Source organism: Triturus cristatus, chromosome 12 (assembly GCF_964204655.1).
Source record: "Triturus cristatus chromosome 12, aTriCri1.1, whole genome shotgun sequence".
NCBI lineage: Eukaryota > Metazoa > Chordata > Amphibia > Caudata > Salamandridae > Triturus > Triturus cristatus.
In genome coordinates, this window is record NC_140595.1 from 100328285 (window position 1) to 100345868 (window position 17584).

Sequence of the window (17584 nt, forward strand, 5' to 3'; positions counted from 1 at the left end):
ACCCGTTTTTGAGCCAGGTTACAATTCAATTTTGGGCCTTCATTAGGCTGTTCAAAACTCATCAACGATGCTATAAGGCGGTGAAATGTCTATATTTCAAACAATTACTTTTATTTCAAATGAGAAAGCTTGAAGTCCGGGTCAACTGATAAAACTGAAATTAAAGTTTCACACACTGGCACCCATGCAACTAAGTTTACGCACCTTTGGCCCGTAGAAGGCACCATCCCCTGGGTTCAGCTCCCATACATGCCCAAACTCTTTAAGGCTCTTCTCCAGTTGCTAGAAAAGAAATGTAAGATAGGAGTTAAAAACAATTCCCAGAACTACTGTTTTATTTATTTATTCTTTTTTTTACAGCTCAAATGATACAAAAGCAGTGCTTAACAATATAAAATAAAACGTATATCGAAATATACAATATATTAAGGAAACCTGTTTATACAAAATTGTACGGAATCATTTCCATTTTGTATACAATTGAGCATGCGCAAAGCACGATCTATCGATACATCCGAAATAGGTCAGTCGTCAAGATTGTTCTGGATTCAGGAAACATTGACACGCTGTAAAAAACATAAATGGCTGAAATGTATTCGATGTGAAGGGACTCCATTGAGGCAAACTGGAATGACAATGGTACAACAATATGGGAGTGTGCAAAAAAACTGTATTCAACCAACATTTAGGCTCTGGAACCCAGGGCTATTCTGCATGTGAGCAATGTGTGTTTTATTGCATTTGACTTAGTCCTATTGAATAGCATTAAAATCCAAAGACCTGGCGGATGAAACTAGAACAGGGGAAATCAATCGAAGAATGTCTCCCACTTAATTTACAACCATGAATCAAAAGTTTAATTGTAGTAGAAAGGTTGTATTGCTTCGAAATTCAGTTGCGGCCACTCATCGTCCCTACTACATTCAGTTTGATGCACTTGCACTACTTCCACAAATTAATCTGAGAATACTAAATTATTTTTTAGCCTCCCATTTCAAATTCCTACACATTTACAGAACGTTTTACAATGCTAATTTGTACATTTTGCTTCTTTATTTACATACTCTTTATTAATCATTTAATATTATTTCATTTTCTAAGCAGTCACGGACCCCCAGGAGTCACCGGACAACAGGTTAAGAGCCACTGGTCTAGACTTAAGCAATTTCATCACCTGATCGACTAAAATAGTGGTGTGTATTGAAAATTCCAGCAATGTGCTAAGGTATCAGCCGCTTCAAGTGCATGGAAATCCCTGTCTCACTGGTAAGTTCAACACCCTGTGTGAACTGCTAGGATACAAAATGTTTGGAATTCACAAAGTTTGCCTAGCTTAGACAGCATACTGATACGGCTCTCCAACCTAGGCGCTGCATCACAGTAGTAAAAAAGCACCGTGTTGGTGAAATGTTTTGATATCAGGGTGTAACCATGATGTATTCTACAACACTCTGCCTAGCTAGTATGTTTAAAGGTAGATTTCAAACTTCTAACAGTGCTTACAAGAGAAATACATAGTTTACATTCCTGCACGTTGCAGCTTTACATACATTATGGCATGCTTTCACCAAAGAATCAGGGTATTAAACAATAAGCATGTTTCTGCACAAAGTCATCAAGGTACATCTGTCATTCAACCCTAGTCGATCGAAGCTTGGGGAAATCACAGATCCTCAGTAAGCTGCAAACATTTGATGACTGACTGTTACTGTAAACCAGTGTTTCCCAAACTACTGTGGGTTGCGAGCCGATTTTTGGTGGGCTACGAAAGTCCAAGCAATAAATAAAGATGCCTTTAAATTCTGCATTTATCTCGTCACATTTGTTGTGCTTCAGCGACAGAGGTCAAATGTCAGGCTAAGTCTTCTGATGTTTATTTTTTTGTTTTAACATGAGGACTAGTGTCTACAAACTCCCCTCGCTTTGCGGAGAGAGAAAGAAAAACCAAGTGAATTATGTGGCAATCTTGTTGGGATACATGAAGTGTGACAGGAACTGTAGGATGTCAATTTTCCGTAACACACAACAAAATGTAAATTCCTGCATATGAACTGTACGCATCCAGCAGTTAGGAAAGCAAAAATGAAGTGCAAATTATTTTGTAATTCTGAAGTGTGATGCAAACAAAGGTTTGAATTGGATCAGAACAAATCAAGACACTTTACTTGGTGATGCAACAATAATAAATATTCGCTGAAATCAGATTTCCACACATTATCATTTGTGTGCAATATAGTTTTAACAGGGATACTGTATGTCTGTGCAAATGTAGTGACCAATCCGTTGGAATAGGTGCGGTCTGTAAATCATAATGCATGACCACACAATGTTTTATTTACAAAAGAAAAATTGGCACCTCATGTCCATTAAAGCTAGGTGGGTTGCGAACGTTTGTCGTTCTAAAAAGTAGGTTGTCGTTCTAAAATATTTAGGAAGTGCGGCTGTATTCCCTGTCAGTGTCAGAACCTCACCTTCTCTGCGTGGTCCCACATCTCCACTTGCCCAAGAAACTCATCTGGACGTGTGGACAGGAAGAGCTTAAACGTGAACCCGAACACAGAGTACACTGCCCGCAGGAACTCCAAGCAGCCAGCAATCTCCCCTTCTAACTGTTAAAGATGAAGACATCTGTATTACCATGGAAACAACAACAACATGGTTTCAACATTGCAAACATGATCATTAACTAAAATTATTTACTGGTTTTATTGGGAGACTTTTTAAAATATAAACTTGCACTTATTTTAACACACTATTACCCTTGTTACGAGTGAACACTTAATGCTCATACCTCTGCAGCCACTTAAAAGTATCAAAGCAGCCTTTGCCTTGCCACACCTTGAAATGTGTCAGAGAACAGGAAAAGATACCTGGATGAAAGATGATGCCTGCTAAATGTAAACTTTAAGCTGACAAATTTGGAAAGAAGCGACAGACGTAACAATGGAAACATGAAATGAATGAGGATTCTGGGATTTTGTGATGAGAGCCAGTCAATTTCCCAATATATGCTGAATGGAACTTCCAATTAATACGAATAAACAACACAAAACATCATGAAGAAAGCAAATGTGTTGACTTTAACAAATAAATATTGTCTTATTGGTAATATGCTTCTATGAATATTTAAACCAGATTTGTACAAATGACTGCAAGCTGTGACGTGCTTAATGTACCCATTGAAATGCCTTAATAAAAGCAGCAAACATGCTTTGAAAATCTGTTTTGTGAAGTCAGAAGACACTCTCAAGAGACTTAATGAACTTTACAGCAGGTATACTGAGTAAAGATGTGTGAGAGCATAGACCATGAGCATGCTAAGGATTAAATGATATAGTGATGTGTTTTAATAAATGGATATATCTGTAAATAAGATTTTCATCCATAATACATTTTAGGTTCGAGGAGCCTCCTCGTTTACCGGTTGCCCTTCACATGGCTTACCTCCTCGCGTCTCTTTTTTTGCTGACCTTTCCACCGCTCTCTCTCTACCTGAATGAATGACAAACTCCCTTTGCACCGTAAGAACCCTAGGTCCTGTACTTCGTACTGGTCCGAACGTATTAGTGGTCATAATACACTACACTGTTATCTAGATGTTTTTAGTGTCTTAGTAAAAGGCTCCTAGATTGGAAATTATCTTCAGTGACTTGCGCTTGATGGGGCATGAAGCGAACAGCTATCCGCTTCAATGGATGGTAGTTTAAACCTCGATTTCGCTAGGTGGTTTTCGAGCTGGGACGATTGTGATCAAGCAGGTCAATATAAAGCTTCTTTTCTGAACACCCTAAAGCCATTTTCCGTCCTTCTTGCCCGCATCTTCTGACCTGCTTGTTTTTCAGCCTCTGATCTCCCTCATACCATCGTCACTTCGCCCATCTCTCTTACCAGCGTGTAGAAAGCCCCAAAGTGGATTTAACTGGTTCGACAAAGACAGACACATTGAACCAAACATACTGGCTGCTGCAATGGTGCCCTTAACGTCTGAGAATGCCCGGCACTGGAAGGATTACAGAGTGGCACACAGTGGTAGGGAACATCAGGAGCAGAGAAGCAATGAGGTGAGTAGAGTGAGAGCTGACCAGGTGCAGAGTGAAATAGGGGGCAAGAGACCCAAGTGAAATTTGGAGCTCGCAGCACAGAGAGTTGGAGAAACATATAAAGAGTTTGGGAGGACCGCCTCCGAAGAATAAAGCAGGAATCTGACTGGATATACACCAATCACCTTCTTAAACAGTAAGTACATAGGACAGAGCAACGTAAATTATCTTTCTCCAACCAGCACCAACCGTTCACTGTCCAATTTTCAGTCTCTACCTCATTCTCACCTACATCCACACATTCTGAATTCCATTCTCACCATTCCCTTCTCTCTACAACGAGCACAACAGAAATATATAAAATAAATAATGTGTCTACAAAGGAACAAAAGAAGGAAATTGAGGAAGAAAATTAAAATCTTAAAGTGACATGGACTGTAGAGCGGGACATTTGCTACAAAAAGCCAGGAGTTGGCGAAACCGGAAGTAATACTTGAGGTTGGTGACAAAAAGTGTGACATAGGGCAGTGCAAGGCTAACCATGGATCTAAAGATGTCTAAACAGAAACACCATGGTGCTCCTAAGTTGCTTGGTTGAACTTAAATGGAAGTTGCCAGACCTGCTGGGTTTTGTTTGCAAAGATAAGTACTTTAAGCAGCCACTTCCAAATCCGTGTTTATGCATTCCTTTATCCTGTTTACATCTTTCATATCATTCCCTTAGAAGATGGCATAGAGATAGGTGTACTTTACATCACTGTCTGTTATTAATACCTTGGCTCTCCAGAACCTCACGCTCCTTACCTGCTCCATTGCACAGAAGATGTGAGCATCATCCTGCTGAAAGCGGCGCACACGAGTGAGGCCGGACAGGGCGCCAGAGACCTCGTTCCGGTGCAAAACCCCAAAATCAGCCAGTCGGAGGGGCAACTCTCTCCATGACCGAGGCCGATGGTCAAACATCAAACTGAGGAAAGAGAAGCAGGGAATTGATAATCATCCCAGAAAATGACACATATATTTTACACCTTTACAATCGATTAAGCATATCATGGCAAGAAATCAGCCTTTAAAACTTAATGATCACCAAGCATCCCACCAGCATTCGCAGTGAGCTTTACTTTCCACTAGCTTCCTTCCAGTTGCCATGAGACTAGCTCTACAGAAAAATTCTCTCTCCATGTGCTCGGTTTCACTTCTCCTGTACAGAGTATTAAAGAAAAGTCTGACACGCCAAGTAAAATGGACCAGTGATCAAAATATGGTCCATAAATAATTTCTGTATACAAGAAAGTGGTGAATACTTGAAATCATATGTTTGCTGGACAAAAACAAATAAAATGTAAAAAGGAAGTAATTAGACGTGTACTGTGGAGTTCTGCTTATTGGCATGGGGAAAATCTGATAATGTAGAGACACTTAAGATTACTTTACCTGGCTTGTGTGTTTAAAAAAAATCAGTGCCTTGGCCAATCAGATGGCAGGATTGGTTAAACCATGTGACTGAGTCATCAAGCTTCAAAATCAACCTTACAGAGAAATAACTTTTTCTTAGCTGTAAAATGTCCCTAATAATGTAAGACTCAACAGAAGATAGTTTAATACCCCTGCTCATTACTCCCAATTGCAGCCTATTTGACAGTCTAGCACATATTACTTACTTCAAAGATTCTTGGACAAGAGAAGGAGATGGACTTAAGATTCAATGCCTAGATACAAGGTATTTGTGCTCCCAGAAATGAGTACATCTCATAGCATAGCCAGGGGTGGGTGGGGGGAGTTTTAGGTGAGCCTGATGTTTCTAACTCACTGTCTGACTGGGATTCACCTCATTGTCACTGCTCAAATTCATACCTCTCATCAGCACCAATACCATCATTTCTCATGACCTCACTCTCTGCTCTCAGGATCCGCTAAGCGAGTCGTCATATTGAGTATGTGTATCACTTGCAACCAACATATAATAACTTTGCACCACACTGCTGCTTATTTTCACTCACCAGTGACCGGGGCAATTCATGGGCTTTATGGCGAACATCTCATCCTCCACCGGAAACGAGAACATGTTCTTGCTGTAATGCTCCCAGTGACCAGATGTCTCCCATAGTTTGCTGTTAAATATATTGGGAGTGATCACCTCCTGAAAGCCACGCTGCCTGTACTCACTCTAGAAAGGTAGAAGAGACATCAGAATAGAGTACAAGGAGGATTAGGTACTCTTCAGATCCTATCAATGTTCAGGAGAGGATCTATTCAAGGGGAAACAATACATGTTAAACTTGCGAAGTAATATAAGTTTTATTGTTTCTAGTTATTTATTATTTTTATAAGACAAATGTAAATGTCTGGAATGCTGTCTCTCTTATTTGTGATGTTTTACAATCAGTAAACAATATGTTTTCTATGACATTACTTGGAGTGTTTTTAATCTTATGAATTTTATTTATTGTACAATTGGTTTTTTTTTTAAACTGTATGCTTCATTAAACAGATTTTATTTGATTGCCTTTTGGGTCCTTTTAGAACTGAGAGTGAGTAGCTTCTGACTGATGACATAGTGGAGTATGATTGGTTTGAGCAAAACAATTAAAAATGGATTAAAACAGAACAGAGTCAATGAGGCCACTATAGATCAACTCAAAGCATCCATCTATCAATTCAATATGTCATAAATAGGGCTTCCGGTTTTGTGGTATTTCTTTTTTTAACATTTCTGTCTGTTTTTATCCATTTTTATTTTTTGACCATTTGACCATTCTTATTGATATTTACCCATATTTATTTTGTGTTTCAAGAATAAATGTAGCTGAAAAATTGTATATTTCTGCGTTTATAGAACTCTGCGACGTGCACTCAAACATGGATGCTTGTTACATTTAGCAAACTTAGCAGCCACGTATAACAAAAGACTACACTCACATGTACATATTAGCATCATAATACAAATATATGCTAACATATGCCTGTATTTAAGGATATCTCATCCTGCATTTTAACCCTTCAGGCTGTCTGCCTGCTCAGATGTTGCCTAGAATTCATGAGACAGCATGGAGAGTTGCTCACAAGAAGCACCATTTTCAGTATTTTTCCACTTTTAAAAATAAATACAGACAGGAAATACATTGTTTTATGTCTGTATTTATCTGTAAAAATCTGTAAAAACGGAAAACCAGAAGCCTTAGTCATAAATGTGCTTGGTCATTACAGCTTTTCCAATTGGTAATAAAATCACGGTGTAATAGGTAAACTTTCAGAAAATAAGCACCGTTCTGCCCACGCAACCCCTTGACAACATGCAGTCCGAAGAATAAAATGCAGTGTGTTTTTAAATAAAAGCAAGTTATGGCAAGATTGCAGAATTGAGAATTAAGAAAATTTGACAAATGTCACCATGGTGCTGTTAATGCGAATATACCTTTAACAAAACTTTAATCTAAGGAAAGTGATCACTAGAGAGCCGATCCCGACGTCCCAGAAAGCTATACAGTGAAAGACGTACATTCTGTATCGAATCAAGGCCATAAAGCGCAGTATAGATTGTACAGGATCCTACAGAGGTTTTAGGATATGTAGATAGTGCCCACCGGCCTGGGAAGAAAAGAATAGGCCAACTATTGAAATGCGTTCCGCAATATCAAACAGCCAGGTAGGCTCCATGCAGTGCATTTTACACTTTCAGTGGGCCATGAGGCCAATCTCGCACAGGTCCCAGCCTGCTGGGATGAGGGGGGTCACTGTGTATAATAAAATGCTCTGGCGGTCTGATCAGACTACAAAAGTCAGAGGGATTCTCATCAGAATCGAACAATATATTTTGCAAGGACAAAGGGCATTCTTCCTCTGGCGAGCACTGGTCCTGACCTGTGTGAAACAACTATAAAGTGCACAGTGCAGTTTCATTGGTATTAAAAGCAAGGCAAGTTCCAAAAAAGTGCATTTTACAGTATTGAATGGCCTATCCGGTCTGTCCCACCCTAGTCCTGGCAGACCTAAAGAACCAATTCCTAAACCAATTGGTGCCTGAATTTCAGAAGACAGAAGGATTCCCAGCATATGTATGAAGAGCTTTCACAGTAGCCAGGCCAGACACACCTAGTCCCCACAGATCCTAGCCAAGATCTGGCAACAAGACTACGGGCTGGTGAATAAGGTGCATAATGCAATCACATCGGGCTTAAAGAGTCCGATAGTAACAACTGAGTGAATAAAGCCCACTGTGCACTTTAATTGGACGCAAGAAGCAAATCAGATTCATAGAATGCATTTTGCAGCATCACGAAGTCTAGCGAATCTAATTCACACTGGTCCTGGGTAGGCTAAAAGAGCATATTCGTGTATCGACTGGTACACAAATTAATTGCGATTAGGTTTCAAGGGCCAGGAAGATTCCCATCCAATTCGTAAAGTGCTTTGGTGCTAACAAAAGGTCAACCATGCCTACTCTCCACTAGGCATAACCAGAATGTAGAAACAAGGCTGTATGCCAGAGATTAAAGTGCACAGTGCAATCTTGAGGGGCTTAAAGCGTCCAATGGTAAAGAGTGCTGTGCTGGCTCTTTGGCAGTAATTCAATAACTTAAGAGCTTCCGTGAGGAATTTCACACTCCTAGCTGACAGTTGTGCATCTACTCCACTCAAACATGCAGCAATATCCTTGTTACACTGATTTATGCCCAAATGTTGGAATATTGGCTTTAACCAGTAACACCTTAGACTATTTAAACAAAGGGCAAAAACAAATAACGTGCATCCATAATTCCTGCTTAAAGTTGCATATTTGACAGTTAGGATAAGAAGAGCCTTTTAGGCACCCAAAAGGTATATGCTTTTAAAGGTATTAGTCCATCTCTGAGCCTCATAAGTTCTTTTTTGAAGATCAGTTTCATAGGGCTGGATGGGCATGAGGCTTTTAACTGGTCTTGATAGAGAAGCGCACAGAGTCCTGCATGGGCCATTCGTGCTAGCTCTTGCCTGTCCTCTTCTCCCAATTTTATTTTTGCATTTTAGCTAGAATTTTGGAAGTTAACTTTGGAGGAAGGTTTTGTTCAAAGATGCTCAGTGAGACCAAAAGTTCAATTGAATTCCTCACGTAGGATTCCCATTGGAGATTTTGGTCCTGAATGCCTAGCCTAATCAGTTATTTGGGGGATTCTTTGGGGGTCACGCTGAGTTTGGCATAGTCTCCCAAAAACCAAGCTTTCAACATGACTGATTGTTTCCTAGTCCAAATTCCAGTCGTATTTGAGATGACAGAGTGGCTTCCGGGAGATGAAACAGGCGTCTGTAGCATCGGGTGTGTGCTTTATCCAGCCATGTGGCGATATGGTCTTTAAGTATCAGTGAGGCATCAGTTAAAGTTGGTAACAATTACTTAACAATGGCTGTGAGGCAGAGCTTAATTTGTGCCAGTTGTTTCGGTGCTTAGCACCGGCACTTAATTGTCAATACCAGGACTTATGGCAGCCTGCCACATGGTGGCACTGTTTGTCTGAGTAAGAGATGAGCACAACAACAGTTGTTTATTAATTCAAAATACATAAAAAAATGACTAACACCTGCTGCCCAAACCATTCTTAGAGCTCTGGGGTCCTGGAATAGTCCGACATGTCATACTTGTAGGATGTGAGGGTTAGTAGTTGTGTTGTTACTATCACTGGCAGCATGGCAGGGGCAATGGGTAGTGAGAGCTGTGGCAGCCTCCTGAGGAGGGCCCTGGCACTTATTGTTTTACAAATTAAGCACTGCTGTGAGGTCTGGACCAGGCATCCTTTTTGCCACTTTTTTGAAGCTCATGATCAATGACAGAGAGATTTCTTTTCGGCTGGCTAGATGTGTTAAGTGCGAGCCACACTGGCTGAAATAAATGCCCAAGTACTTTAAGCGTGATACTTGTTCCAAACGCACATCATTCATGACAAATTTGAATTTATTAGAAGTCTTGGTGATTCTGGCTCCACAGTCCATGATTTTAGTTTCGGAATGATTGAATTTATTTTCCTTGCAATACAGTGCAAGTGTGTCCAAGTATCGTTGCAGCCGCACTGCAATATGGTCAAATGAAAACATGTCATCCGCATACTGGAGGCAATGTATATGGGAGCCCATGAATTAGGGGGGGGAGGCACGGCCTACAACTAGTGCATCATTTATTTCAGCCAAGTAAAGATTAAACAAAAGTGGTGTTAAGATGAATCACTGTTTTAAACCAGTTTTGATCCAGATCTTGCGTGTTGTGACTCTGTTTGCCAATCTTTTCAGGCTCACCCAAGTCCTGGTGTAAAGGCTCCTGACGGCTCTCAGTAGATTTTCTAGGATGCCCCAGTTAAACTTGCGAGAAGACTACTACAGATGTCAAAGATCATAAAATAGTCCAAGAAAGCCCAAGAACAAAGTTAATCCTCCAAGTAAGTCAAGGTAAAAAGTTTACTCCATCCGATGTTAAAATCCTACACTACCGGTATCTCACAAGAGCAACAGACAATCAAGGATGACCAGGAATAAAAGCTCCTCAGGAACAATGTGTATCCCAGGGTGACCAGGAATTCTTTCTCTACACTTACTATGGGCATCCCGGAGTGACAACGAATATGGTCTCCTCAGCAACAGTGAGCAGTCAACGGAGAGTAGGAATGAGTTTTCTACAGATGGAATGGACTGTCTAGTGTGAGTGGTAATGACATTATCTAGGAATACTACGAAGACCCACCAGGAAACCATGTCTGGATTTCTTCATTGTACCTTCATTTCCTTCGTAGACACAGGATGGGCTTCGTTGACAATGTGCGTTTCTTCAGCATGAAAAGCTCTGCACTTATGTCAGAAACTACTGTATCACATATATCTGTGCCTGCCACCAATATTCATGGGTACATTTGTTTTTTTAAATTAGCAGAAGACAGCAGTGGCGCAAAATAAAGTCGAATAACCCAACGAGAAAACCCAACAGGAGGAACAGGTATTGTTAGTGCAGAAAGACCAAGAAACCCCAATGACATTACCTTTTGCTTGTAAAGCCAAAACTCCTTCAGGCAGCAGTGAGCTAGAAGTTTGAGTTGCGCACGTAGACTAAAAGGTAGGAGGCAGTGACACCTAGTTGTGTTAACATTTAACTGAAGAATATCAAATATTATATAAAAACAAGAATCTGAACAGAAAATCTTGAACATAATTAGTGTAAACCCTAAAGTAGTTCTCAGACTGCTTCCGTTTTGGAACAACCAAATTCCTCATTTCAGCAATGCCCAACTATTTTGTGAGTCCTCATACACATTTAGGAAAGGCAGTTGTTTGGATTTACCATCTTTGGCATATCCAAAGCACTGTATGGTTGTGGAGCAACGAAAGCATCACAGACCGCACCAAGACTGAGATAAAATAGAGGAATTTTACACATCGAAAGAGCCAATGAGGCAAATGACAACCCAAATTGGGATGGGAGGTAAAGAAGTTTAAAAACCTGCTCCAAATGTTGGATTTAGTCAATACCAAGTTGTGAGTCCAGAATACAAGATAGATAGTTTAATCCAAAAAAGCTTCAGTCATAACACCAGCAACAAACAGCAGCCAGGATGTCTCACCAACTACCAACACCTAGAATATTCAGTTTCCACACTGACCTACAGCAGTTCCATAATATATCAAAGGTGTTCCATGGATAGTGGGAAGATACTTAAATATATGAGGTAAAAGGAAATAGCCCAAAACACATTCCACTCCCAAGCAATAGAATAAAAGGAAGAGGAAAGAATAACAAGTAAGAAACGTGACCAAGAGAAAGGGAAAGAATAAATAGCAAAATACCAAAAACAGTAAAAGATAGCTCCCCAGGCAAATACAGAATTTAGATGAACTCAAGGTTCCACAAAGTTCTTCACCAAGTAAGTGTCCTCAACAGAGTCGGTATGTGTAAATGTTTAATGAGAGCAGGTATCCGCAGGATCTCGTGGGGAAGCTTCTCGCGCTCCTAGTTCCATTTCCAGACCCTAGAGTAAGACTTGAAATCCAAAGACAAAAAAGGAAACTTGCATCTCAGCGCACAGATGACTCCAGACAATCATGTTTTTAGCATTTTTTATGATGGGGCTAATGCGTGGGGTAGCGCAATGCCCCCCTGTCCCTGTAATGGTAAGGCAAAACAATCTTTCATACATTTCATGTTTTTCTGTGACTTCTATCATAAGTTTGTTCAGCTTTGTCTTAAACTCACATTGAAAAAGTTAGCCTTTCTGAAATGTAGGGTGGCCTTATCCTTCCTTCAAATGTTAAGCAGCCCTGATATCTGTTATAGTGTGTGTTGTTTTCTTAAGGTGGCTATCCGCAGCAGAAAATCCATGAAGGCCAGCTAGTGGGATAGGTGCGGCGTCTAGAGAGACTAGTATACTCTCTTTTAATTCAATTTGCTGTATGTGATAGATTGATGTGATTTTAACGTTTTTAGCTAATCATGACTGAATTAAGAATGTTATTTATGATACTGCGTTTATTTCATATGTTTTATGTTTTGTTTTTACTCTGTGCTTTTGTGATCTTTTTAAGATCGAATAAAGATCTATTGAATCGAATTGACTCAAGACAATCAATCTCACACTTCACTAATTTAGACATACTCCAAGTATCTTGTGTCCACAACACAAAATTTCATTTCACTTCCACAATAGTAATCCGGCCCTTACATCAGGACGTGCCCTTCTTCCTCCATCTAGGTTTCTCAACACAGACTACACAGTGAACATTCCATGCTTTTCTCGGAGTAGAATTCTTCCTGTCATACATACCCTGCCTTACCTACCCATGATATAACATTCCTCTTCGTCTCCAAAAGCCTTATTGCAGCGGACAACTCCCATGGCTCCTAAACAGGCAGGCTTGAGCTTAGAAAGGCCACGCTAGCTTTCAGACATACAAATGGTGTTTGCATCATCACACTGTAGGAGGTAGTGCGATGAGCCCACAAGGTTTCACGCAAAACCCCTTTTCGAGGTACCCTAAGATCTGTGGTGCTCTGGACACGTGACCTCACCGCTCTGTTCAGACTGTGAGCTTGTGTTGTGTACAAGGCTATCTTCTGTTGGGCGATGGGCAAACTCTTCACTAAGTCCTGCACCCCCAGAGATACAAATTGGACATCATTATTTTTAACCAGCTACTTGGGCATCCCTTGTACGCCAACACGACCTGAAACTGAAGATATTTGGATTGAACTGCCTTTACTGCAACCTAGCCTTGCCACCAGTGTTGTCCTACCAATCATGAGTCGCAAGTACAGATGTGGGAATGACAGTGTAATCCAGAACGCTTCAGTCATTATACCATCAATATTCAGGAGCTAGGGGGTGCCTCACCGACTGCCAACACGTAGAACCCTCAGTTTCCACAGTGCCATAATGCAATGCCACATTCCATATAAGGCTTCTGATAGCTAGATAGGCCCATATGGATAAAGAAAAAGAGAAAAATTCTACAACACCAATCCCTGCACGGGGTAACATCACATAAAATATCCTTCCTACACACCAACCTGTCCAGGAAAACTGAGGATTTTATTAGAACAAAAAATAAAACGGTGGCCTATTTTCTGGATTTAATTTCAATCCAATTTTAGACCCTTCAAAATCTTAGCGATTGGTTAAAATGTACTTTCGGACAAAGAAACCACTGATGTCTGCTGCACTTTCCACACATGTGCTCTGTACAAGAAGGACCAGTAAGCCTGTTGAGGCTGGCAAAGGATGCTGGAACACCACGGCTCTGGTGGTTTTCACTTAGACACTTTAACCTGATGAAAGACAAATAAGCATCCGGGTGAAATACCCGGCAAAAACATGCCACCATTGTGTGGAAATGCATGTTCCTGACTGTTGTTCCCAAAAACTACTAATGTGTTGGAATTCTGCCTTCCCCTCCCTGGGTGCTACCAGTGCCCATAGTATTGGTACTTGTGGGGGTTGGCTAGGAGAAAAGATATTGCCCAGGAGTGTGCAGTTTGAGAAGGATGAGGACATACCTTAATGAACTCCATCAAGGTGTTGTAGATCTGAGCACCTCGTGGCAAGAAAAAACAGCTGCCCGGACTCATTGCGTGGAAGAAAAACAATTCTTGATCCTAGGAAAAAAACATCAACAATTCCTGAGTGCACAAAAAGGAACTACTCCTGAAGAGTTCCCACTTAATAGATATTTGTCCCCAGGTACTCATTTTCCAAACGCAAAAATATCTCAAATGGCCCAACATCCTGCAGACTCGTTTCCAAGCTTATTCACAGCAGAACAATGACTGATAAAAATAGTTTGCCTTTGCATAAGTGGATTATTACGAGAAGTACACTGTTAAAACTTTCGGAGAAAACCTCTCCTATGGGAAACCTTAAATTCTCAAAAAATAGGAGCTGTTTACCTCCATAACTATGGACAAGAGGATTACTACCCTATAACAAAAGTGAACCAATATAACAAATGAAGCAAGATGATGTCCCTGAAGTGAAACGGTGAGACGAGTCGGCTGAATGTACTGCATCGTACTCTTATGGGCACATATTATAAATTATACAGGAGTGAATGCTCTAAAGCTTTAATTCATCCACTTGAAATTGAATATGCTACTTCCCAGTATGCATCTGTTCTTGGCATGTAGGGCTGCTGACATTCATATCTGTGCATAGATCGCCGCCTAGTGTTGGGTCCGGATGTTTGCACGTTGTTGTCCTGGAAGAGTCTTCGAAGTATCCTTGGATAGGTGACTCCTCCCCTGGACTACAGTGCGCATGGGCATCCTCTCCATCCTCAGATTGTTTTTCGCCATTGTGGCAGTGATGGAGTAGATACAGAAAGTGATGACCATGCTTGCAGTAATTCTGAGAGCTGCAGCTGCGACAGGCGCCGGGGAGGAGGGAGGGCGATATGAATGTCAGCAGCCCTACATGCCAAGAACAGATGCATACTGGTAAGTAGCATATTCAGTTCGAGGCATGTGGGCTGCTGAATTCATATCTGTGCATAGAATACATAGCAGTGCCCTCTATTAGCGGCGGCTACCCGTGCCAGCTGCAGCGGTCTGAAAAAGTGTCTTGAGAACAGCCTGTCCTACAGCTGCCTGCTGTTTTGACTGCACATCTACACAATAGTGTTTTGTAAATGTGTGTGTAGTGGACCATGTGGCTGCTCTGCATATATCATGCAGGGGAATATTTCCTAGGAAGGCCATGGAAGCCCCCAACTTACGTGTTGAGTGGGCTCGTGGTGGAATAGTTAATGTGCGTTTTGCCTTTTGATAACAGATTTGAATACACTTAACTATCCATCTGGCTATCCCTGCTTTGGAGATGGCGTTACCTTTGTGGTGTGGGGCAAAGGCAACGAACAGTTGTTTTGTCTTCCTGAATGGTTTAGTCCTGTCGATGTAGTACATGAGGGCCCTCCGTACATCTAGTGTATGTAGTGCCCTTTCTGCAACAGTTTGTGGGTTTTGGAAGAAAACGGGCAGTTCAATAGTCTGATTCATGTGGAACTGCGATATTACCTTGGGCATGAATTTGGGGTTGGTACGTAGTACGACCCTGTTGGCGTGAACCTGAATAAATGGCTCTTGAACGGTTAGTGCCTGGAGTTCACTAACTCTTCTTAGGGAAGTGATCGCTACTAGGAAGGCCACTTTCCAGGTAAGGAATTGAATCTCGCAGGAGTGTAGAGGTTCAAAGGGTGGACCCATCAGGCGTGTGAGGACCAAGTTGAGGTTCCACATTGGAGCCGGTGGGTGACTAGGTGGAATGACTCGTTTGAGCCCTTCCAAGAATGCTTTGATGGCAGGCACTCTGAATAGAGAGAGGTGCTGCCTGGTTTGCAGATAGGCTGATATTGCGGTCAAATGGACACGTATAGAGGTGTACGCCAGATTGCATCGGTATAGGTGTAAGAGGTAACAGATGATGTTGTGGATGGATGCGTCCAGCGGGTTGATGTCATTATTACCGCAATAAATGACGAACCTTTTCCATTTGGCTGCATAGCAAGCCCTGGTAGTGGGTCTCCTGGCCTCCTTGATGATGTCCATACAGTCAGGTGGCAGGTTGAGATAGCCAAACTCTAGGACTTCAGGAGCCAGATCGCCAGGTTCAGCTGTTGCGGATCTGGGTGCTGAACCTCTCCATGGTTCTGCGTCAAATGCGCGGGTTTGATCCGCAGCCTTTGATGCGGCACCACGGAAAGTTCGAGGAAGGTGGTGTACCACGGCTGGCGTGCCCACGTGGGAGCAACTAGGACGAGTGTCAGGGAGTGTTGTCGTAGTTTGCGAGCCACCAGCGGTATCAGCGGCGCTGGGGGAAAAGCGTACGCAAATCTGCCGGACCAGTTCATCCATATCGCATTGCCCTGAGACTGCGGATGTGGGAATCTGGCGGCGAAGCTTTGGCATTTTGCGTTTTCGCTTGTCGCGAATAGGTCTATCTCTGGATGACCCCACTGCTGGAAGTACGGTTGGAGTACTGATGGGTGTAACTCCCACTCGTGCATCTGGTGGCTGTGTCTGCTGAGCAGATCCGCCATCTGGTTGTCCTTGCCAGGGAGGTGTTCCGCCATGAGGAACATGTTGCTCTGAATGGCCCACTTCCACATGCTCTGAGCCAGATGAGACAACTGTGGAGAGTGTGTTCCTCCCTGCTTCTGTATGTAGTACATGGCAGTCATGTTGTCCGTCCGGATCAACACGACTTTGTTGCACAGATGTACTTTGAATGCCTTCATGGCCAGGAAGATTGCCATCAGTTCCAGAAGGTTGATGTGCATCTTCTTCTGTTGTGTCGTCCATAGTCCCTGCACTGTGTAGTGGAGTACATGAGCTCCCCATCCCTGGAGAGACGCGTCCGCTGTCAGTACTATTTGCGGAACAGGCTCTTGGAACGGTCGGCCCTTGCAAAGGTTTTGTGGATTCCACCAATGCAGAGAGTTGTATGCCCGACCGCTCACCAACACTAGGTCTTTCAACTGTCCTTGAGCCTGATTCCACTGACGTGCTAGGCACTCCTGAAGTGGGCGCATATGTAACCTCGCGTGCGGGACTATGAAGATGCAGGAGGCCATCATGCCTATCAACTGCATAAACACTCGCGCTGGAAGCGAGTGATTGGGTTTGAACTTGGAGATCAGCAGTTGTATGCTGTTGATCCTCACTAAATTTGGCTGAGCTGTGGCCGCCAGAGTGTCTATAGTCGCACCTAGGTACTGTTGTACGTGTGCGGGCTGGAGATGGGACTTTGGGTAATTTAGTGAGAATCCCAGACTGTGAAGAAGGTGAATGGTGCGGGACATGTGGCTTGCACATTGCTGGGCTGACTTCGCTTGAACGAGCCAGTCGTCTAGGTAGGGGTAGACGTGTATATGCTGCCTCCGTAAATGTGCTGCCACCGTAGCTAGGCACTTCGTGAAAACCCTGGGCGCTGTTGTCACGCCGAAGGGAAGGACTTTGAACTGATAGTGCTGCCCCTGAACAGTGAACCTGAGGTATTTTTTGTGTGAGGGGTGGATGGGTATGTGAAAGTACGCATCCTTGAGGT

General features: G+C 42.3%; 1 protein-coding gene and 1 long non-coding RNA gene across 3 annotated transcripts in view; one reads left to right on the plus strand and one right to left on the minus strand.

Moving 5' to 3' along the window:
• LOC146772730 (uncharacterized) overlaps positions 1-13271 on the plus strand; it is a 463041-nt gene extending 449770 nt beyond the window's left edge. The window contains exons 7-8 of one of the 2 annotated variants that reach the window (XR_014972210.1): positions 1102-1266; positions 10299-13271. This is a non-coding gene — a long non-coding RNA (uncharacterized LOC146772730). The remainder of the gene's footprint in view (positions 1-1101; positions 1267-10298) is intronic. The other variant, XR_014972209.1, reaches the window with a different exon arrangement.
• The window catches only part of TARS2 (threonyl-tRNA synthetase 2, mitochondrial), a 171321-nt gene that overhangs the window by 47819 nt on the left and 105918 nt on the right, over positions 1-17584 (minus strand). Inside the window, exons 10-14 of the mRNA XM_085638536.1 lie at positions 14044-14142; positions 6041-6207; positions 4845-5007; positions 2472-2609; positions 205-282 (exon numbers count right to left, since the gene is read on the minus strand). Coding sequence (XP_085494662.1) covers positions 205-282; positions 2472-2609; positions 4845-5007; positions 6041-6207; positions 14044-14142 — 645 coding nt within the window. The remainder of the gene's footprint in view (positions 1-204; positions 283-2471; positions 2610-4844; positions 5008-6040; positions 6208-14043; positions 14143-17584) is intronic.